Here is a 24,002-nt window from a genome sequence, read left to right on the forward strand (position 1 = left end):
CCGGCGGCCTCACCTGGGCCGCGCGCGGGAGGGGACGGGGGAGGGGACGGGGCGGCGGGCGCGGGGGAGGGGGCGAGGGGGCGGGGGGCGGCCTCACCTGGGGCCCCGCGGGAGCCGGGGAGGAGACGGGGGGGCGAGGGGGCGGGGGAGGGGGACCTCGGCCTCACCTAGGCCGCGCGCGGGAGGGGACGGGGGAGGGAGGAGGGGGGAGGGGGAGGACACGGGGCGGCGGGGGGGATGGGGGCGGCCGGCGGCCTCACCTGGGGCCCCGCGGGAGCCCGGGGAGGAGACTGGGGGGAGCGAGGGGGCGGGGGACAAGAGGACGAGGGGGGCAAGGGGGCTGGGGAGGAGGACCTCGGCCTCACCTGGGCAGCGCGCCGGAGGGAGCCGGGGGAGGGAGGAGGGGGGAGGGGGGCGGCCGGCGGCCTCACCTGGGCCGCGCGGGGCAGCCGGGGGAGGGGGAGCCGGGGGAGGAGACAGGGCGGGGGGCGGCCCGCGTTGTGCCCAAGCCAGAAACGCAAGGTGCCCCCTGCGTCCCCGCCCCGGGCCGGCCCCCGACTCCCTTCCTGGGTCCCGACGGTCCCGCTTCCGGGCCCTCCCCCCGCCCCCACCCCCACCCCCACCCCCACCCACCCCCGAACGGCGAGGGGACTGCAGCGGTACCTCGATTTGCAGCATTTTCCACACCTCAGGCCCACGGAATTGGATCACTAACGGGCCGGGATCGTGGGCTGGAAGCTTCACGTGGCCTCCGACCGCACCTGTCGGAGCTCCAGGGGATGCTCCCGGCCCCGGGCGCCCGCCTCACCCCAGCTGTGGCCCGGTTCCTGCGCTGGGAAACGCAGAGCCGGCCCCCTCCCGACTCAGGAATGTTCAGACTCGTGCACCTGCTCCCTCGCCTTGTCAAGTAGCAGGATGGTAGTGCTCCGCTCGCCTGCACATATGGAAGCCAGACGTGCCTACCCCGCAGGGCCCGGCAGAGCAAAGACCGACCCTGGACGCGTTTCTCCAAGCTGCAGGCCTCACAGAGCTGCTGCAGGCGAGGAAGCTCCGCCAGGCCACAGCGGAGGGGCCGAGGGCCTAACGCAAGACGCTAGAATGCACAGGGCACTAAAGCACCTGCTAAGCAGGTTACATACATTGTCACGGCACTTGCCCCAACTCTGCCTGGCAGATACTTGCATCAGCATTTCAGTGATGGAGAAACAGGCCCAGCTAATCCAGTGGGTCATGGCAAAGCCGGTTTCAGGTCAGGTCTACGCGATGCTGATATTTACTTCTACTGGGTACTTTCCTCCTGTCCGTGTGCTGCTGCCTTCTAGCTAGGATCTACCGAAAAGAGATGTAGAGAAAGTCTTATCATGCACATGTTGGAGGATTGTCCAGGGCTGCACGATTACACAGACCTTCTGGAGAAGGCCTCTCCTACTAACGTTACCACTCTTGACACATGGTCACAGTGGTTTTTATCCAAATAGGGGTTGCTTCAGACTCTATTCTAGCAGAAGGTGAGACGATGAGAGGAAACCAAATGTGGTCTGAAGAGAGAATGAGTCATGAGACATAAGAAGTCATATAAGGAGTCTTGGGAATTAAAGAATTCAGAAGCAAAAAGCTAACATTCGGTTCGGTTATGCAGATCCTAGACGTTCTTGCCAAAGATAGGTGTTACTTGGTCAACAAGACGAAATACATTTCATAGCCGCAGACCCAATAGTCAAAAATAAGGTCAGGACATAATAGGGGAACAAGAACATTAGATTTAAGCATGATGTGCTGTCACAGCTTGACTTAGGGTGAGGCGCTTCAGTTTCTCAGTTCCCACATTTGCAAAATGGGAATTATTACTTGTATATCACATGAACAATATGATATTCAAGTTAAAAAGCATTACATGTCCGTGTGATCTTTTTTTTTAAAGATTTTTATGTATTTATTTATTTGAGAGAGAGAGAGAGGTAGTGAGAAAGAGCACGAGTGGGGAGGGGAGGGAGAAGCAGACTCCCTGCTAAGCAGGGAGCCCCACATGGGACTCCATCCCATGACCCAAACTGAAGGCAGACACCCAACCGAGCCACCCAGGCGCCCCCCCCCTTTTTTTAAGATTTTTATTTATTTATTTGAGAGAGAGAGAGAGAGAGAGAGAGCGTGACATATCTGTGTGATCTTTTAAGAAATTATTCTGGGGATTTCAGTTTCACGATTAGGCAGTCTATACCACATGCATTCTTTTCCCAAATGAAGCTTTTTTCTACCTAAGAACTTACCATAGTCCAAAGCCTTGAAAAAAAAAATTCTGTAAACTAAAAACCACTTCTGCTCCAAGTATTACTAAATTTCTCAAACTTCTCCTTTCATTATAATTATTTTTTCCCCAAAAAGGAACCCTACCTGGAATGCCTACATCAGGAGTTTTCAAGTAGTAGTAAGGCACCATTAATATAATGGTTTTCCCTCTCCATTTGTTGGGATTTAAGTGACAGTCATATCCCTGCATAATATAAGATTGTTATTTTTCTTAGTTTATCTTAAGTAGATGAAAGGAAAACACTGCATATGCACACACAAAGCAAATCATTTTAAACAAACTGTTAGGCTGACCATGAAGAAGAAATGTGTTATTACCAAGCAAAAGGGATAGAAACACAGATGGACACAATTTGCATGATTTGTTGAAAATTCCAAAAAAAAAGGACATTTTTTGAACACTTATTTTGATGATATGTTTAATGAAGCTAGTAGAACTTTCACAATGCTTATTTCATATGGAATTTCGGATATGACTGATAGAGAAGTGTGCAAAGGGCAAGCCTTCCAGTTGATATTATATCTTCATATTTCCTATGTGACAATTGATACTAACATTTTTCAGGACCACATTAGTCAAGAACATGATCTATATCATTGCCAAAGAACATAGTCTATAAACTTAGTCTTTTTCAATGTTTTAAGCTCATGTTAAATTTTTTGCATGTGTTTATAAAGAGTATATATTCAGCAAGTCTGGGGCAAGGTGTTCTAAAAATACGTCCTCGGTCAGGACTTGCCTATGGTTTTGCCACAGCTTGCTTGTTCCAAATTGCAGTTCTCTGCTATTCCCAAATAAACCCATTTCTGCTGGAAAAATAACTGACAGTTTTATTTTTAAGGTTAGCATAACTTTGGTGATCAGAAGTGGGATCCAGGGGCTCCTGGGTGGCTCAGTTGGTTAAGCACCTGCCTTCGACTCAGGTCATGATCTTGGGGTCCTGGGATCCAGCCTCATATTTGCAGCTGGGCTCCCTGCTCAGCAGGAGTCTGCTTCTTCCTAGGCGACTGCCCCACACACACCGCTTGTGCATGCTCACTCACTCCCTCACTCTCACTCTCACTCTTTGTCTGAAATAAATAAAATCTAAAAAAAAAAAAAAAGTGGAATCCAGACAAGACCCTCAACAACTCTGAGGCTGGTGAGGAAATAGATGCCACAAAGTCAATTGAGCCCATTGCTTTCTTGCCAACCCTGGAGTTTGAGGGTAAGATTTTTTCCTGGATTTAGACCTCCGCTCTCTTTGTGTTTGAACTCTCCGGGCTGTATTCAGGTTCTATTTTAAGGTCTATCTTTTCTGAGAGTTCTTGTTCTATGGTCTGACTCCTTTTTCAGAACCAGACTGTTCCTGGTGGAACTGTGCTGGCCTTCGGTTTCGTTCTTTCTGGAACCAGGATGCTCCTGTTGAAACTGTGCTGTTTAAGAATTTTTCTCTCTGCTCTAGAGAAAAACCTCTAAAACATGGAAGCCCACTCATCAAAATGCTTTGAGAGCAGTGGGTCCCCCAACTACTGAGACCCTAGTGGTTTTATGTTTAAGAAGTTTGGTCCTTCCTCCTGTGTATTTCTACACTAAATGGATCAATTTAACCGAAAGTAATTTAGAACTTCAGGGGCCATGATGGGGAACTTCCAATCTCCCCAGACTTACTTGTTTTTCCTAAAATTAAATTAGAAAGCTGCAGCTCAAAAAAAAAAAAAAAAAAAAAAAAGAAAAAAAGAAAGCTGCAGCTCCTAAGAAAAACAAAAACAACAAACAAAGGCCTTGATCAAACATTATGATTGCTATTGATTTCTTCTGTTCCTAAACTTGAATCTGCTTGACAATTCTTTCATGAAAGAGATGACTTAAAATTTCCCAATGTGATAGCAGATTTGTCTATTTCATCTTATAGTTTTACCAGTTTTTGCTTTATGTAGTTGGGGGCCTGTGTTAAAATATGCAAACCAGTGTATAATTATTTTATTTGCTTGGTAAATTTATCATTATGTTGCGACTTTCTTTAACTCTAGTAATGCTTTTGCCTTAACATCTAAATGGCTTTCTTCGGATTAGTATTTATTTGCCTAGGATTGGTATAATTCTTTTCATTCTATTACATTAAAACTTTCTAAGTCATTATGTTTCAGATTTATCTAAATAATGTTAATTTTGACTTTTAGTCTGGTTTTATAATCTTTGACTCTTAGATCAGACATTTAGATCATTGCCTTTTTTTATAACTACTGATATATTTAAATTTATTTCTGCCATCTAATGTTGCACTCCCCATTTGTTGTCTTCTGATCTACGTTTTCTTTTTTCTTTCACTATTGCCTTCTTTGGGGTTATTTATTTACTTATTTAATGCTGCCTTCTCCTCCTAGATTCTAGTTTGGAAGTTATAAACTTTATTCATGTTCATTTAGTAGCTATCCTAGAAATTTTAACAGGTAAATTCTGATTAAATTCAGAATTTATCAACCCACCAACCTTCTCCTAGGCAGCACAGGACCTTTAAAACACCTTTGAAACTGACTTTCTCGTCAGTCCTGTAAAATTCTGAACTCCATTCTTTCTCCCCTTTCCTTCTGGGACTCTTGTTATACATACATTCTCATTTACCCCCTCCATCTCTCTTAACGTTTCTTTCATAGGTTTTTTTTTTTTTTTTTCAATCTTCCCAGGCTAAATTCTGGATAATTTTACAGATATCTTTCTGTTCATTAATTCTTTCTCTGGCCACTAAATCTTCTGTAATCTTCTGTTAAAGCCACCCATTTAATTTTTAATGTATATTATCTTCATTTCTAAAGTTCTGTTTGGTTATTTTAAATCTACTTTCTCTTTATTCATATTTTAAGCCCTTCTTTAATTTCTTAAGATATATTCAACATGTATATTTTCTAATCTATTTCTAATAACTTCAATATCTGAAGCATTTGTGAGTTTGAGTCTACTATCTGATTTTCATCTGCTGATCCTTACTTACAGTCTCTTGTTTTTTTTCTGTTTGGTGATTTCTTTTTATGTCACTGATCCTTGGAGTTTATATGGAGTTCAATGTAGTGATATCTGAAGAAAGAAGTTCTCTGGAAAGATTATTCATTTATTGTTGGTAGATGTCTGAGGGGTCACTACCCATTCAGGACACTTTCATCCTAAATTCTCAACTTAAAATTTTTTTAATCACCCATGTGAGGTCTGGCTTATAGTTATGAATCCTTAAAGAGGATTTCTGCCCAACCACCCCCACCCCAACCTCCAATTCTGCTCCAGTATTTGAGACAATCAGTTTATCTTGAATCTCTTTGGAATGTCAAGTTTTAAGGGTATCCTCTTGAACTCCTCACATTAGGGAAGTCCTCAAGCCCCATGAGGCTGTAATAATTGCACTCAAGTTCATTTACCTTAACAAATACCATCAAGATGAACAGTGGCTCTGGTGGCTACTTTTACTTATTCCCAAGCTGCACCCCCACACACACCACCACCAAGTATTCCTTATTTCCTTGACTATTCTTGAATGTAGTTAGTAAGTTTCAAGTTTAATTTTAAATTTTTAATTAACTTCAATAGAAGTTTTGATGAGATACCACAATTGCTTAGTTTTCAATATACCATCATATAAAATGTACTAGTAACAACTTTTTATCTACCTAATAATATCCATCGTGTTTAAGCCGTACCCAAGTAGTCCCTGAATTATATATTTTTATACACTAATGATGAGGAAATCTAAGTTCAATGCCTTTTACTGAGACACCTGTCCTTCTTCCCAATGTATTGTGATAACCAAAAGGTAACTCCTGGTCCCCTTCATCCATTCATACAATGTGTCAATGTGGAAATTTGCCTTAGACAGAACTGAAGGGTCACTAATACCTAGGAATACCTGCCCTGACAGCTCCTTCCCTTTTTGGAGTGTGGAAAGAGAAACAATATTGTAAACTCTATAATGGTATTTTATTTTATATAATAAAATAAGCTCAGACATATGGGCTGTGAGCTTCACCAATTTATATCAATGTTTTGAGTTCCAAACAATTAACTTGAAATGAACTTTTTAGATACAATCCTCTCATGAGTTATAGTCAGCATATATTAAAGTCAGATATTCTCTAGAATCAACTCTATATTGCCTCCTATTATTGTTCTTAGGTAACATTTATTAATAGTATCACCATCTTCATTTACTATACGATTAAAATCCTTTATATAAAGTATTTAAGAAGTCAGATTTCTTGAAGTCCTTAGAAAACCATCTTGAAAATATTTTAGCAGGAACTGCCTTTTAGTATCAACTGAGATGGTATTGTTAAGAAGAACATTCTCCAAGAATATTATTCCTTTTAATACTTAGCAACAACATTATGAATTTGAAGCTGAAAGTGAAATTCTCCTTCAAAATGATATGTAAGTACTTTTCGAACAGAGAGATGATAGAAGGGAATATTTGGGAGCAGTATCTCTCCAGAAAGTATGTTTCACTTCTTTCTGTCACAACTCATGGCCTATGAAGTTAGCATTCAATGTTAATTTGAAAGCTAACTCTAAGAAAAAAGGTCTTCTAGTTTTGGAGACAAAAAGGCTCAAATAATTCTTAAGATCTTAATTACCAAATCTGAACATATCTATCCAAATATTTATAAAATTCGAGTTGGAAATTATGATCTTTATTTCTTTTGCTACTAAATTTTTAGTGGAAAAGATAATAAAATTCTCAGAAATAATACAGCAAAGATACCCTCATTTCCCCATATTTTGGGTGATTTGCCCAAAATTATAGAATCAAATTCTCTTACCTCTGACCAGCTTCTGCTAGTTCATCTTTATTTTTATCTTGGCATCTGCCAGACATTGGAAAACTTAAAGTAGTCTTTCAAGTTAAGAAAAAAGAATATCTAAAGCAGAGTATCACCAATAGACTGTAATCAGCGAAGGCAAATTTTCTTCACAGACTCTTTGAGGAGCCTCACTTGGGTTACAAGAAACAGAGCAGTGTTTGTGTAACCCTGTGGCAATGCCTGGGAAAGAATCTTCTAACCCCACCCACCAGACACTCCACATAAATAAAAACATCTTTACCATATGGCAATTCCATTCACACCCATTTAATACTCTCAGGAGAATGTGTAATCACATCCAGTGAGCCACAACATAAGAATTTACTAGAAGGAAATATATAAGAGCATCTAGTATGACGTTGATAGCTCAACAAAATCAATAACCTCTAGAAGCAACCTTAATCCTGATACAAATAAATGATCAAAATAAATTCCTGTAAAAAACCCCAAACACATCCTTGTATGATAAGTTCTACTTTCCTAAAATCTAAGAAAATAACTGAGTAAACATTGCATGTACTTAAATCTGATCAATTCAAGGGGGAAAAAGAAAAACACTACATGCCAGCATAGAACTCAGCCAAATACCAGGTAAAAAGGTACACTTGCACAGCAGAAGATCCTTAGAATGATAAACAGAGATTCAAAACTTCAAAATATTTGACCACTCCTCCTTTTTTTTATTATTATTCCAAACAAAGTCAAGATAAAAATAAATAAGGACTGAGAAGTCTCCTGGGCTTCAGAAGTATGGATGTCATCTTATCTCTCCGCTGTTGTCTCTGATGTCAGACCCAACACCTGGGTATTTGCTAAGAAAACCTCAGCTTTTAATCTTTTCTAGGAAAGAGTAGCAGAATGAAACCGATAAAGGTCTTCTTAGTTTGTTGGGAATTGGCTTCCTTTGTAAAAGGACTCAGTTTAGGGGATCCCTGGGTGGCTCAGTGGTTTAGCACCTGCCTTTGGCCCAGGGTGTGATCCTGGAGTCCTGGGATCGAGTCCTGCATCGGGCTCCTGACATGGAGCCTGCTTCTCCCTCTGCCTGTGTCTCTGCTTTTCTCTCTCTCTCTGTCTATCATGAATATATAAATTTAAAAAAAAAAATTTTTAAAGGACTCGGTCTCACCTGCCTTTCTTCATTCACTGTGGACAACTGCATTAGTCTCCTCCTGCCAACAGCTAACCTTGGCTGGAGTGGGACGGAGGCATCTGGACCCCTGATTAAGCCTGAGAGTCTACTTGCAACTTAATGGAACCACCTCACCATGTGGACTGACCACTCTTTCTCTCTGCTATCCGGCCACAACCTGGGTCTTCCCTTTAGCTCCCTCCAGGTTGAATTGTGGATCGGGAGCGTATGACATTAGTCTGTGCAATGTATAATTACAATGTGTTCTCAGTGCGGTTACTTAAGAAAACTATCAAATAGAAGCTACTAATTCCCATTCGGTGATGATAGAAAGCCATTGATGACCATACAACCCATTTATTTCCCTTTGTTTTTTCCTTTAACACAAACATGTTGCTCTTCCCCTTTAAATAAGCCAGTATGAATTCTTAAGTAATATATGCACAAATTCATGAGGAGAGGCCTAATATTAGTTAGAAACAATTCACTACAGCACACCAGCTGGCAAAACTACTTCCAGTTTGTAAAAGAGAAAAAAAAATGGCTTAACATTTGAATCACTGTATCATTCACACACAAAGACTTCATGTTCATACCAGAAAGACAAGCCTTACCACATTTGCATGTATCCTTTTATAGTTGTTGTGATTTTGCCAAGTGCTTTATGATCACTTTTTATTAGCTGGGGCTCTCAATAGTCCTGTGAGGTATAGATTAGTAGGTAAAACAGGTACTGTACATGATGAAGCAGGAAGTGAACTCCCTAAAGACGTTTTATTCCAAGAACGCCTGGGTGGAAGAATGCACTTTCCCCTGTTTGCCAGAGGCACCAGGAAATAAAGTTGGCCTGCAAAATACTACTGAGCCATTTTTAAAAGCCATTTTCTTCACAAAGCACATATATATCTCTTCTCTCTCTCTTGCTCTCTCTCGCTCTTGCTCTCTCTCTTGCTCACTCACTTGCTTAACGAAAGTGAGCAAGGCTGAATGGGGGTTTATATTTCAATTCAAAAGTATTACCATATGGCATCCCCCTCATTGATACCTTTACCCAAATTACAAGCAGTAATAAATAGTTCTGAAGTCATACAGTTCTTTAAAAGTCCTTTGTACAAGTTGCCGGATAAACAAAAGCACTTTTATAACAAACTAAAAGAGTTTGTTTTATAAAACTGAAAGAAACCAAAAAACTTGTTATTTACTTACTTGTTTTACAAATGATGAAAGTTAGGGGCGCCTGGGCGGCTCAGTGGGTTAAGCATCTGCCTTTGCCTCAGGTCATGATCTTAGGATCTTGGGATCAAGCCCAGCATCTGGCTCCCTGCTCAGCAGTGAGTCTACTTCTCCCCGTTCTCTCTCCCTCTGTGATTGCTCTTGCTCTCTCTCTCAAGTAAATAAATAAAATCTTTTTAAAAAATAATAATGAAAGTTAAAGTTGAAAGAAACTTTAATGTGATTAGTCCATAGACAAACTATATCTTTGGAAAAAAGTAGCCTGAGAATTGAATTTTCTGGTTCTCAAAAATGAAAAAGCAAAACCGAAGTATGATTTTCTATGAACATTCAAAAAAATAGAAAATAGAACTTATATTATATATAATTATGTTAATATTAATTATATATTATATAACAATATATTAATTATTATATATTATGATTCTTGTTATTTTATGTCATATATTTGTGAAATTAACCTCCCTCTGACATAGAGTTTTAAACCTATTACATTAAAATTACATATTGGGAAAAAATTATGTGGTAGGAATTTTTTTATGCAAAATGAGGACCTAGAAAAAAAAAAGAGGCCAATGAACATAAACTGTCTAGATAGTCAAGCTGCATATTATAAGAAATGGATGCTAGAAAAAAAAACAAAAAAAAATAAAAAAATAAAAAAAAGAAATGGATGCTAGAAATAGCTGCCTGGGTAGATCTGAATTAGCAATTATCTTTTGATGAGTTCAATCCCTCGCCCACAAACCAGTCTTCAAATCTTATCTATTGTGTATCTATTATGCCTCCTCTGCCTCTAGGCTATGCTCTCTTCTGCTGTACAGTTGCCATTGTCCTGTCCAGATCTCACCCTCTTCCTTTCAATGAACACAGTCTCCAAAGATGTTGTCCTTTTGCTTCAAGCTTTTACTTTTCTTCCATTTCTAGAGAATTCTCTGTGTCTTGGCTCCCAAACTGACTTACTTAGTACCTGATATACATTCTCTAGCTAGTTATAAAAACTAGTACTTACTATTCTTTGGAGAGGTTCAATTTCTTTGCCTAAGAATTCCTATCCTGTGAACCTTCACTATTACCATCATAGTATCTAGGAAGACACCAAAGTTCTCGGGGCATGCTTTCAGCCTACCTATAAATAGAGTTGACTGGATGCTAAGAGCCCAATGATAGGTTAAACTTTTCTGGCTCAGGTTATCAGCTGCACTTGTTTAATGATTCCTGCCTGCGAAGACCCTATGCGAAGTGAAAAATAGAGTCCTTTATTTTGGCAATATGTACCAAAAAGTCTAAAATATATATCAAGAAAAAGCATACATAAATTCAACCAAGAAAAGAAGGGAGCTGTATCTTTGCACTCAGCAGGAAGATATTAAGATGCTCTCTGGTTACCTCATATTCTGTGGCACTGATTCAGGGGCTCTTACAGGAGGTGCCTGGCTGCTTTATGAGGCCAGGACAGGTTACATAGAATCACTGAAGTGACTTCATTTTATTTTTTTTAAGAGTTTATTTATTTATTTGAGAGAAAGAGAAGACAAGTGGGGAGGAGGGACAGAGGGAGAGGGAAAAGCAGATCCCCCACTGAGCAGGGATTCCCCATGTGGGACTTGATCCCAGAACCCTGGGATCATGAGCCAAACTAAAGGCAGATGCTTAACTGGCTGAGCCATCCAGGTGCACTACTGAAGTGACTTTAAAAGGCACCCCAACACTTCCTGAAATCAGACCTTAAGCCCTGGGTACATAGGGGTAGAAGTCCCCCCACTGTAATGAATACATCTGGTTACAAACAATTCCTGATTAAAAAAAAAAAAAAAACAGAGTAGATTAGAGTTCAGTTTCTGTTGACTTACTTTATCCTAGGCTATCCAGTCAGACTCATGCATGTGCTAATTAATGTATTAGGACTGAAGCTTCTTAGGCTGAGATTCTCCATTTAGTTTGTTTGGCAAGCATAGAATTAAGTTTAAGTGGTAAGTTTATAAACACAGTATTAATTGCTACCAAGTATTAAGGCATGTTACAGAAGACTCAAGTCATCTGTGAAAGAGAGCAGCAATATTCCAATGGCAACTTCACTATATTTCTATTCCTACCTTTTAGTGAAGGAATTCAAAGCATAAAAATAAAATAAAATGATGAAATGTCAAGAAGTCTCTAATGACAAGTTCAGCTATTCCCTTGCACCTCAACACCACATTATGCTGCAGTGCCCCCCTGAAATCCCTCTCAGGAAAGGCCATTATATAAATTCAATTTTATCTCCCAAATGTAATCACTGTGGAATCCAAATATATTTAAACCTGGCCCTTATAGGCCCCAATTACTGATGTCCCTAATTTCCCAGAACAGCCAGAATGCATCAGCCAGAAAGTTTGAGAGGAAAGCACATGATAGAGAAAGGAGGTGATATCATGAGGGAACAGGAGTGGCAGTTTGCAGTTAATATTGTGTGCATCTCTACTTTTAATGAGAACTGCCACTCACATTGCAATGAGATTTTGATTTCAAGATACTTACAGAGAAATGCACAGAACATCTCTTGTGATGCACGGGTTTTATTCAATGGTTTATAAGGGTTTAAATTTTTTCTCATGTCTTTTTTCTTTTCTTTTCATAAAGAAATATAGTAAGGGTCAGTTTCAATTTACTGCTGTTCCCCAGTGTAATTTTCAGTAATGCTCCATTTTAGTCCAAAAGATGTCACAAGCTTATATGATAAGTTATGTGGTCTTCTTGAATATAGTTGCCTATTTTTTGAGAACTGAGAAAGAAAAAAGAGGAAAAATATACACCAAGAGATTTACTACGTATTTTGAATATATTTTTCATTTCATCCTCACAGTCATTGAGTGAGGCCAAGTTTTTCTCCCTCTCTTATGGATTCAGCTCAGAAAGATAACTTTCCCAAAGTTATATAAGTAAGCTTCAGGTCTCCTGGGTCTTAAGCCATCCAAGCACAGGATTTTACTGGGTGAATCACAGACTAAATAAGCAAGTCGAATAGTAGCAAAGATTAAGGAACAAATTATTTACATTCCTAAAAACTAACCAGCACTCTATTAGCTGTCCTGCCAGGGTGCCTGTTGTGTGGAGCCATGGGACCACCAGCCCATGCTAACCATAGCTCCAGCCAGCCAGCAAAAGTCACCAAGTATTTATAGTCTATGTAAGGGACAGCCATACATAAGACCATGTCTTCAAGTTTAGGAAAAGTAGCTGTTCTACCCAATCCATAGAAACAAGTACAGAAAGTCAAGCAAAATGGGAAGACAAAGGAATATGCTCCAAAAGAAAGAACAAAACAAAAGCTCAGAAAAAGAACTAAGTGAAATGAAGATAACCAGTATACCTGATAAAGAATTTAGAGTAATGATTATAATGCTCACCATTATGAGCTAAAGGCTAGAGGAAGAACTCAGTGAGACACTCAGTAAAGATACATAAAAAAGAACCAAACACAGTTGAAGAATACAATAACCAAAATTAAAAAATATACTAGAGGGAATCAACAGATTATCAAAGGGAGAAGAACAAATCAGAGATCTGGATGACATGGTAATGGAAAGCATCCAAGCTGAACAACAAAAGGAAAATAATTTTTTTAAATGAGGAAAGATTGGGGTGCCTGGGTGGGTCAGTTGGTTAAGTGTCTGCATTCAGCTCAGGTCATGATCCCATGGTCCTGAGATTGAGCCCTGCATCCAACTCTATGCTCAGTGGGGAATCTACTTCTCCCTCTCCCTTTGCCTACTGCTCCCCATGCTTGTGATCTCTTTCTCTGTCAAATAAATAAATAAAATCTTTTCTAAAAATGAGGCTCTCTTGGACAACATCAAGTGAATAAATATTGGCATTATGGGAATCCCAGAAGGAGGAGAAAAAGAAAAGGAAGAGGAAAGAGAGAGGGGGACAGAAAACTTTTTGAAGAAATAATAGCTGAAAACTTCCCTAACTTATGAAAGGAAATAGACATCCAGGTTCAAGAAGCACAGAGTTTCAAACAAGATGAACCCAAGGAGGCCTACATCATGATACATAATTAAAATGTCAAAGGTTAGGGGCACCTGGGTGTCTCAGTTTAGCATCTGACTCTGCACTGGGCTCTGTACTAGCCATGGAACTTGCTCAAGATTCTCTCTCCCTCTGCCCCTCCCCTCCTCCTCCTCCTCTCTCTCTCTTTCTCTCTCTCTCTCAAAATAACATAATACAATATAATATCAAAGGCTAAAGATAAAGAGAAATTTAAAAGCAGGGAGAGAGAGGCAAAAAGTTACCTACAAGGAAAAAATAAATAAAAATAAATAAAATAAAATAAAATAAAATAAAATAAAATAAAATAAATAAAAAGTTACCTACAAGGGAAACCCCATAAGGCTGTCAGCTGATTTTTCAGCAGGAACTTTGCAGGCCAGAAAGTGCTGAAAGGAAAAAACCTATAACCAAGAATACTCTTCCCAGCAAGATTATCATTCAGATTTAAAGGAGAGATAAAGAGTTTCCCAAACAAACAGAAGTTAAAGCAGTTTATCACCACTAAACCAACCTTACAAAAAATGCTAATGAGACTTCTTTAAGTGGAAAAGAAATAGCCATAATTAGACATAAGACAATTATGAATAAAAAGATGTAAACTATGACAGGAAATTCATGAAATGTGGGTTGGGAGTTAAAGAAGGGTTTTTTAGAATGTGTTTGAACTTAAGTGGCTATCAAATTAACATAGACTGCTATATACTTAGGGTGTTATATATGAAACTCATATCATGGTAACTACAAATCTAAAACTTATGATACATATACAAAATGTAAAGACACACTGCAAAGCTGTAGTCATCAAAACAGTGTGGTTCGTCCACAAAAATAGACACATAGATCAATAGAACAGAATAGAAAGTCCATAAGTAAACCCACACTTATATCTATATATGTAGATATATAGAGACATATATATAGATATAGATAAATAGATATCAATTAATCTACAACAAAGGAAGCAAGAATTTGTAGTGGAGAAAAGAGAGTCTCTTCAAAAAATGCTGCTGGGAAAACTGAATAGCTACCTGCAAAAGAATGAACTGGATCACTTCTAATACCACACGCAAATCTCAAAAATAAACTCAAAATGGATTAAAGACCTAAATGTGAGACCTGAAACCATGAAAATCCTAGAAGACAGGTGGTAGTTTCTCTGACATCAGACATAGAAACATTTTTCTAGATATGTCTCCTGAGGAAAGGGAAACAAAAGCAAAAATAAACTATTGAGATTACATCAAAATAAGAAGCTTTTGCACAGCAAAGGACACCATCAACAGAACGGAAAGGCAATCTACTGAATGGGAGAAAATCGTTAAAAATGATATATCTAATAAGGGGTTAGTATCCAAAATATATTTTTAAAAACACTTACATAACGCAACACTAAAAAAAAAAAAAATCCAATTAAAAAAAATGGGCAGAGAACCTGAATATTTTCCCAAAGAAGACATACAGATGGCCCACAGACACATGTAAAGACGCTTTCCATCACTAATCATCAGGGAAATGCAAATCAAAACCACAATGAAATATTACCCTACACCTGTCAGAATGGCTAATATCAAAAAGACAAGAAATAACAAGTGTTGGCAAGTATGTGGAGAAAAGGGAACCCTAGTACACTGTTGGAAATGTAAATTGATACAGACCTTGTGGAAAACAGTATGGAGGTTCCTCAAAAAATTAAAAAATGGAAATACTATATGATCTAGTAAATTCCACTACTGGATATTTATCCAAAGAAAATTAAAACACTACTTCAAAAAGATATATGCACCCTTATGTTTATTGCAGCATTATTTACAATTGCCAAGATATGGAAAAAAACCAAGCGTCCATTGATAAATGACTGGATAAAGATGTGTGTGAGTGCATGTGTGCGTGTGTGTGTGTGTGTGTGTGTGCGTATAATGGAATCTTATTCAGCCATAAAAAGGATGAGATCATGCCATTTTCAACAACATGGATGGAACTAAAGAGTATTAATGCTAAGTGAAATATGTCAGGCTGAGAAAGACAAATACCATATGATTTCACTCATATGTGGAATCTAAAAAAATCAAATGAATAAAAAAAATCAACAGAAAGTAGAATCAGACTTATAAGTACAGAGAACAAAATAATGGTTGCCAGAGAGGGGAGGGGTGTGGGGACAAGCAAAATGGGTGAAGAGAAGTGGGAGATACAGATTTCCAGTCATGGAACCAATAAGTCATTAGAGTAAGAGGCACAGCATAGTCAAAGATATTGGTAATAGTGATGTATGGTGACAGATGGTAGCTATACCTGTGGCGCGCATAGCATAAGGTATAGAGAAGTTGAATTACTATGTTGCACACCTGAAACTAATATAACATTGTGTGTCAACCGTGCTCCAATGAAAATTTTTTAAAAAGTAATCAGCCCTCTAAATTTCATAACCATGTTTCAAACAGAACACCCATCCAGTTACTCCCCCTTAGCTTCTTTAAAAATATCCACAGCACACCTGTTGCAGGCACAAAACATTAAGACTCAAATTAATTCCCAAACAATAGTGCCATCTGTCACTGTCCCAAGCAATATTTCTCCTCAAGTAATATTAGCCTAGTACTTACAGCCTGTCACTTGCTGTGAGAGTCACACCTTACTTTGGCTTCTAACGTGGGATGCAAGAAGTGTCAGCCTCATTTTCCTTCCAGCTTTTATGCCTGTGTTTCTGTTTATCCATCCCATCTGGAAGACCCTTTGTCTCCCTGCTAACTGTCCCTCAAGGTTCAGCTCAGGTCCTGCCTCCTTCATAAAAGCTCCGTTTACTGGCTTGAGTCCATAATAACATCTCTCCTTTGTGTTTCCATTGCACTTTTAGACAATTTCCAGCTGTACAAATGTTTGACTACTCTTTGCTTTATACACATACATAATTTAAGCACTTCCAATTATAAATACCTTAAGAGCAGGAACTATGATTTCTGCTGTGTGTGTGTGTGTGTGTGTGTGCGCATGTATCCCCTCTGTAATACCCCACATTATGTAGGGGCCATTTGGTATTTAATAGGGTTTTACTGGCTAATTGATGCAGTGATCGAGTGACCATCATGTCAAGAAGAAAAGAATGATAAACTGTATGTTATATTGTTATTTTGGAAATCTTAAGACTGGATTTTATTACTCTCAGGATGGATCCATCTGTAAAGCTTTCTTGTTTCCCTAAGATTTTTTAAAAATGTTTTATTTATTTATTCATGAGAGACACAGAGAGAGAGGCAGAGAGAGAAGCAGGCTCCATGCAGGGACCCCAATGTTGGGACTCGATCCCGGGACCTAGGGATCATGCCCTGGGCTGAAGGCAGGCACTTAACCGCTGAGCCACCCAGGCGCCCCTGTTTCCCTAAGATTTTGAGTCAGAAAGACAATTGGTTCAATATATAAAATTAGGCTTGAAAGAATAAAAAAGCTAGAAGAGAAAGTGAACAAAATATATGTCTAACATTAATACTAACTGAATAAGAATTTTTCTGTAAAAAGTTTACATGACTTAGAAGATGAGTGCTTAGTTATTACTCCAATCACTTGAGGGAAGGAAGGAGAAGAGAGGAGCTCCCCTCAAGAAGTAATAGATTTTCCCCCAAAGGTATCAGATTTAATCTAACCTTATCTAGTATGAGATTTGGTAGTCTTCTGCTTCTCCTTTCCCTCTGATCTTACCAAACCTAGTTAGTTACTATTTTATTCATTCATCTATTCGACAAATAGTTTGAGTGATTCTTTTTCTAGCTTCTAGGTATTTAGAGGCAACAGTGAGAAAACTGCATAGACTCAGTATCTATTTTTAGAGAACAATTAAATCTAGCTTGAAAAAGATGTTTTCTGCATTTCCATAAATCCACGAACAAATTGTAAACCTCTCACCATTGTGCATCATCTTGGCACTGCCCCTCAATCACACCTACGGCTTTCAGCCTGATGAATTATTTTGCAGCAGATGTGGTGAGTGTAGAGGTGGAGCTGTTATGAGCATTTTCTGTGTGAAGTGGTGGGGATTCCCCCTGCTGTTCCCTTCGGCTGACTGGCTCCTCTCGGTGTGTTGTTAATGAAATTTAGTCTCCCGTCACATGGTCTTCTGAACTTGCAGCCTTTTCTCCCTTATGGCTTCTCATGGCTAATCATGAGTTTACGAATAGGCTAGTTAAGCTCCGACATTTAAGACTTCAGTAAACTGATAAATTCCTCAGCAGAAGTTTGGCCAATATGACCAAGAGCAGTTTTTGCCTTGATAGAAAAAAAAAAAAAAAGGCCTCTAGGCCTGTCCTTTTCTTGCTGAATAGTGAACTAAAAAGATTACTTTCTCCAGCATTTTACTACATGGAATCTGCCCCCCTTTGCTTTTATTTAAGCTTTTATTCCTTCTGCAGCCCATGAAAGTACAAGAATCATGATCTCTCACCATGGGTTTACACCAGCAGGTCCATCAATTAACACGTTTCCAACACACCTGTTACCTACAGTGCTTGGTATCTACGTTCAAAACCCTTGGACAGCGTCTACGTAACTGGCCCATGGAGTTTTATACTCACATATTGACAAAATGAATACAATCTCTTATCCCACACAAAACAATGTATCAGGCTCCTGGTATATTCCTTTTGGTGCTTTTTTTAACTGTGACCCCTAAAAAGCAACATTTCCATCAGTGCTTGAACTCACAATATCCAGACTGAAGATTACCATTTTTAATGCCTTTTTTTTCCCCTAAATAATGTTTGTCCTTAAAGTTTAATAATCACCAAGTATTTCCATGGAATTTTTTTTATGAATCAATACTTTTTAAAAAGAACAGCTAGGATATCGAATAGTCTAGAAAAAGAATATGAAGTAACATTTAAGACATATACTATGGAAATTGATTTAAATAATTTGTGAGTCCTTAAAAATCTTACCATTGATCAATACTCAGCCACTTTGAACCTTATCTTTCTATGACCCTGTGTTCTAGTATCATATTTCCACTAACCCTTTGCCTAAAGACCACTTCACAGATGTATTTATTTCATGATCATCATGTTAAAATGCCAGGCTATACAACATAGTTCATGTGGATCAATGTGGATTCAGCCTTCCCTTCAAGCCTCTAAGAAAATGGTGAATATAGAAATAAGTGGAAAGATTTCCATATTGGAATATGGCACATTCTCAAAAATACTTATTTTTCTTCTTTTAGCCCTGCTGTATCAATCAGTTATAATCCTCTGCAAAATAATAAGTATTTAGCCAACAAACTAGAAGCAAATCCATTTAGTTTAGTTGTTAAGTACAAGAGTATGAAAGAAGAGTCATTAAAATATACTCACCAAACTCACAAATTAGCAACTTAGATCCCTCAGGAATGTACCCAGAGGCAACAAAAAGTCCGAGGGAAAAAAACCCTACTCCCCTCACCACCGTATAGTGATTTGGTCCAGAAGGCACTTAGCTCAAGTTGTTTAAAACTATTCAGTTTCAACATTATGCATCCTGTTTGGAAGTTCAGGTATACTCATACCTGCACTTCCCACCAAAATCACAAAGTAAGAGAGAATACCAGCTGCAGGATGAGAGAAAACATAGGCAGTAGGGAGAGAGTCATGTAGAGTTGGTCCTTTGAGAAGAGTAGTCACCTCTGGTGAGAAAGCTAGAGCAGATAATGCAAGGAGGGTGTCAAGGGAAGAAATAGCCTAGTTTATCTCCCTCCTTTCCCACAAAAAAAATTGCACGAGAGCTGAGTTGATGTAAACTGTCCAAGTCAGTCTCCCATAGCAGAGTGAAAGGTAGAGAAGTGATGTGGAAGAGCAAACAGAAGATATTCAACCCACTGTCCATTTTGTATTTATAAATACATTAAATCACCTCTTATTCTTTTGAAGTAGATGAGTTATAAATCCTAAATTCCAAACTGAAGTATACCAAAACAGAAACAACACATTTACTTACTTAAGTTTATCTTTTTTTTCACCCAGCATAAAGTTTGGCATCAAGGGAAAAAAAAATAAAAGGTAAAAAGTCTTGTTGGCATGCTTATTCCTATTCTGTTTCCTCAAGCCCTCAGACTCGTGAGTCTAAGATGTGCCCTTCCTATTTCTGTATCTTGTCCCACATACTTAGTTTGAATAACCCAAAGAAGGCCAAATATCATATTATTCACCAGCCTGTCCTATATTTCCTCACCTCTGGGACCTTCTCGAGTAACAGTTAACAACACTGCATTATACTGTACACCAGGCTGGTCACTAACTCTGTGTTCCTATCTTTTCAATGAAAACAATACTCTATAATGTTCTTGTGCATGTAGCTGGAAGAGTAAAACTCTTTCTCACTTTCCCTCAGACTGTCATTTAAACATGGAAGAAAAGGGAGATATAAGGAAGACTATCATTTAATCATAGAAGAAAAAAAAAACATACTTCTTCTTCCTCCCCAAATCCCAAGGCAATGATCACAAAGAGGAAGAATCACACATATACACACACACACACAGCTAGGAAAATATGTGCCCTCATACAAAAGAAGAAATCTTGGAAATGGAAAAGAGAACTGGCTTAGCAGCCTACAGAAAGCTGAAATCTAAGCATTTAAATCCAAAAGACGCAAATCAACTCTCATGACAGATCTGTGGAAGGTTGAAGGAATCCGAAGCAATGAGTATCTCTGGAAAGAGGGTTGAGAGTTCGGCTGAAGAGAGCTATTTGAAAGTCTTTGAAAAATGGGATTGTAACCCTGGTTTCTACCACCCTATGCAACAAAGCAAATACACCTTCTCAAATAGAAGATACGTTTACTGTCTGGAGCAGTTGAACCATCAAGGCTCTAAGCCTCAACTACATAAGGCAGAGCTGATGGGAGGGGGGCAGTAGGAGAAGCAGAGACTCCAGACTTGATAGGAAGATTTTAAAAAATTGATCTATCAAATGCTGCAATTTCCATCTCCTTGTCCGTAAAACACTAGCAGCCAAGATTTGCAACCTCCAAGCAGAAAAGGGGGAGATTATTCTCCAAGAAAATGGACTAGCCCAAGAGAAAAGAACTACACATACTCTTGAGCCCCACACAATGACCTAATGGTAAAGTCCACCAGTGGAAAAGCTCCTTCTGAGCACACAGAGCTTCTAATCAGATTTTTGGTGTCCCACTCTTAAAAAAATAATAATAACTGGGTAGCAAATTGTCATTGACATCTGCAAAAAAATCTCTAACATAAAATGCAGAGAAAGATAAACAGAAGAAAGGAACAATAAATCTTTAAAAACCCTGTAAGGGTGCTGAGTGGTTCAGTCGGTTAAGTGGTTGACTCTTGACTTTGGCTCAGGTCATGATCTTGGGGTTCTGGGATCTAGCCCTGCATCAGGCTCTGCTCTCAGCTAGGGGTCTGCTTCAGGATTCTTTCTCTCCCCTGGCACCCCACCCTGGCTCACTTGTTCTCTCTTTCTCTCTAAAATAAATAAACAAGTCTTTTTTTAAAAAAACTGTATCATTATTATACTCATAAGTTATTGAGTTTCTGAAATAAAAATTGATACTGTTGAAGATGGAGAAGGAGAAGAAAGAGCTCTTGAAGTAAACTATAGCAAAAGTCATAGTAAAAAGGTAATCAGCAGAAGGATTGGAAGCAAAAGTTGAGAAACTATCCCTAATTAGCATAAAAAGTCAGAAACGGAAAGAGAAAGAGAATAAACAAGAAAACTAGACTATGAAGCCAGGAGGTCCCACACCTGAAAAGAGAGAACAAAGAAATGGGGAGAAGATATCATCAAAGGAATAGTGAGAGAAATTTTCCCAGAACTAAAGAGCATGAGATTCAAAACTAAAAGGGGCTCACTCCCAGTTCATTGACTCGAAAGAGACACATGTCACATTACCATGAAGATTCAGAACACCAGGGTTACTGTGAAGATCCTCAAAGCCTTCAGGGACCAGCAAACAAAATCACAAAGAAAGAACAGGATCCTCCCTCCAGCATCTGAGGAGGTTGGAAGACAATGGAAGATTTGAAGATTCTGAGGAAATGATCCTTCATCTAAAATTCTATACTCATTGAAACTATCAACCAAGCACGAGGAGATAATAAAGACATTTTCAAAACTTCAAGGTCTTAAAAGTTTACCTCACATACACCCATTTCCAGAAAGCGGCTAGAGAATGTTCCCTGAGTGAAATGAGGGAGTAAATCAAGAAAGAGGAGGATGGGATCCAGAGAACAAGAGATTCAACATGGGAGATAGGTGAAAGGGATTCCCAGAATGAGGGTGAACAGAAATACCAAGACCACAGCCATCAGCAGGCGTGGAGAACGACCAGCTCAGAACAGAACAGAGGCCCCCAAGAGCAATGTCTCTAAGAATATGACTGACTGAATAGCTAATACCAGGAACCGTGTTCAAAGGAGAATTAGTTTTAATATTGGGATGAGGAGATAATTGGTACAAAAACTAAGGAAATAAAAATATGATCTAGGGACGCCTAGATGGCTCAGAGATTGAGGATCTGCTTTCGGCTCAGGGTGTGAGATCGAGTCCCGCATCGGGCTCCCCGTGGGGACCCTGCTTCTCCTTCTGACTCTGTCTCTGCCTCTGTGTGTGTGTGTGTCTCTCATGAATAAATAAATAAAATCTTTAAAAACCAAAAATAAAAATATGAGGTAGCCATTTACATCGAGAGAAAGTAAAAGTACATGAAGCAAAATATAGTCATAGTAAAGGATGTGACCCAGCTGTGAATAATCGCTACCTTGTCATTATTACTGCATGTGGATTTTGTAACGGATTCCAAGTTCATATGCTGGACACACAGCAAAGCCAACCACTGAGACATCCAATATGCAGCAAAGGAAGGGTTTGTTAGACAGGCAGCCAAAGGAGGAGACTGGAGGACAAGCCTCAAATCTGCCTCCTTCCTAGAGGATTGGGGTTGGGTGTATTTAAGGACAAGGTGTCAGGATGTCATCGGAGATGTAGTTCAAATGGGAAATGCTGGTTGGACATAAGGAAAAGGGAGATGCCCTCCTCCCTGAGCATGAGCATTCAGGAATCACGTGTCTTCATGGGACACATGTTCACTAAACGGTGGCGTAAGCGTGACAAATGAGGGGCGATCTCAGGTTGTGTGTTGTCACGGAGGTTACTTTCATTCCCTCTTGGTCACTTCTGCACAACAGCAACAATTCCGAGTTTGCTCTGGTCTTAGCTGGTCTTAGGAGGGGCGAGTCAACTTCTGCAAAGCAGGCTCATTAATCAATCCGGTTAACCGGAGTTTCCTTAGGGTAGAAAGGTCAAGCATTTGTTAACACGTCTGTTACAATTCATCTAAAAATGATGCTGTAATTATATAGAGAAAGTGAAATAAAAGGAAACCACGAAAGGGCGAAAAGATGGCGGTGGGGGAGTGCTATGCAGAATAGGCAAGACCTCATCTCCTAGAGCAGGAAGTCAATGTAGTAACGCCCCATGTGAATCCCCCAGAAGCCTCCTCTGAGAGGGATGTCAACAGCTGGAGGTTTATTAGGGAACCGTCTTTACAGGGGAAGGAAAAGGAGGAGGATTAAGCAGAGATGGGCTGTAATGGAGTTTCAAGGAAGGCCTCAGCCAACCCTCCAGGAAGCTCTGACACCAAATAGCTCTTCAAAGTTTGTTTCACCCAAGTCAGGATGAGGGGGCTGGTAACCTATCCCTTGTATATATAAGGCACTGAATACGGGCCTCCCTGGGAGGAGGCTGTGACGTTGGCAGACAAGGGATTCCTGAAGAGAGCTGACACTGGGGTTATGTGCCAGCAGCATCTGCGGCAGCTGCTTCATTCCTAAAGGACCAGCTCATCACCGTATTTATGATCAGCACTATCAAAAAAGGAAAACCCAGAAATATCAAACTAAGCATACTTTTTAGATTTAGGTAAATATGCAAGATGAAAACAGAGGCGCTTCAAGGGATGGGACAGGTACTGGGGAGGAGTGGAGCAGGTGCTGCTGTTCTTTATCATAATGCTAGGAGTACTCCAGGACGTGGAAATGAAAAGTTTTTAAGGAATTTGGTGTGTGGGTGTATGTGTATGTGGCTAAGGAAGTAGCCATTGAGAGGTCTATCACACTTCAAAGGCTGTGGTGCTTAATCTTATTAGGACTAGACATGACGATGTGGAAAGGGGAGTGTTTGGGAAAAGAGGAAAATGAGTATTTTAAAGCATTCTGCATAAAAATGTGGAGGGTTAGCAAGGTGGAAGGCAGGGGTTGATAGCTTTGCAAAGAAAGAGGCAGTTTGGAAAGTGATTCTCTTTCTCCTCAAGGGTTTAGGAAGCTGTCCTCTGTCCGCACTAACATCTGCCTTGCTTTGACAGATGCCCTTTGGCTGGCACCCTCTCACTCTCGGGTGAAGGCTAGACACCATCGTGGGTGTCCTCCACTCTGGCTTTTTGATGAGATTTGGAGAGCTGCAACCTTTCCTGGCCTGGCCTGCTGAGG

At 39.7% G+C, this 24,002-nt stretch overlaps 1 protein-coding gene across 2 annotated transcripts in view; it reads left to right on the plus strand.

Annotated features, from left to right (window-relative positions):
- The window catches only part of LOC121492986 (unconventional myosin-XVI-like), a 55,298-nt gene that overhangs the window by 1,728 nt on the left and 29,568 nt on the right, over positions 1–24,002 (plus strand). Inside the window, exon 2 of one of the 2 annotated variants that reach the window (XM_041758394.1) lies at positions 676–1,890. The exons of the other annotated variant lie outside the window; for it this stretch is intronic. Coding sequence (XP_041614328.1) covers positions 676–922 — 247 coding nt within the window. The 3' untranslated portion in view covers positions 923–1,890. Of the gene's footprint in view, positions 1–675; positions 1,891–24,002 lie in introns of those variants that run through there. 2 annotated transcript variants of the gene reach the window in all.

The sequence above is a fragment of the Vulpes lagopus genome, chromosome 1 (assembly GCF_018345385.1).
Source record: "Vulpes lagopus strain Blue_001 chromosome 1, ASM1834538v1, whole genome shotgun sequence".
NCBI classification, from domain to species: Eukaryota; Metazoa; Chordata; class Mammalia; order Carnivora; family Canidae; genus Vulpes; species Vulpes lagopus.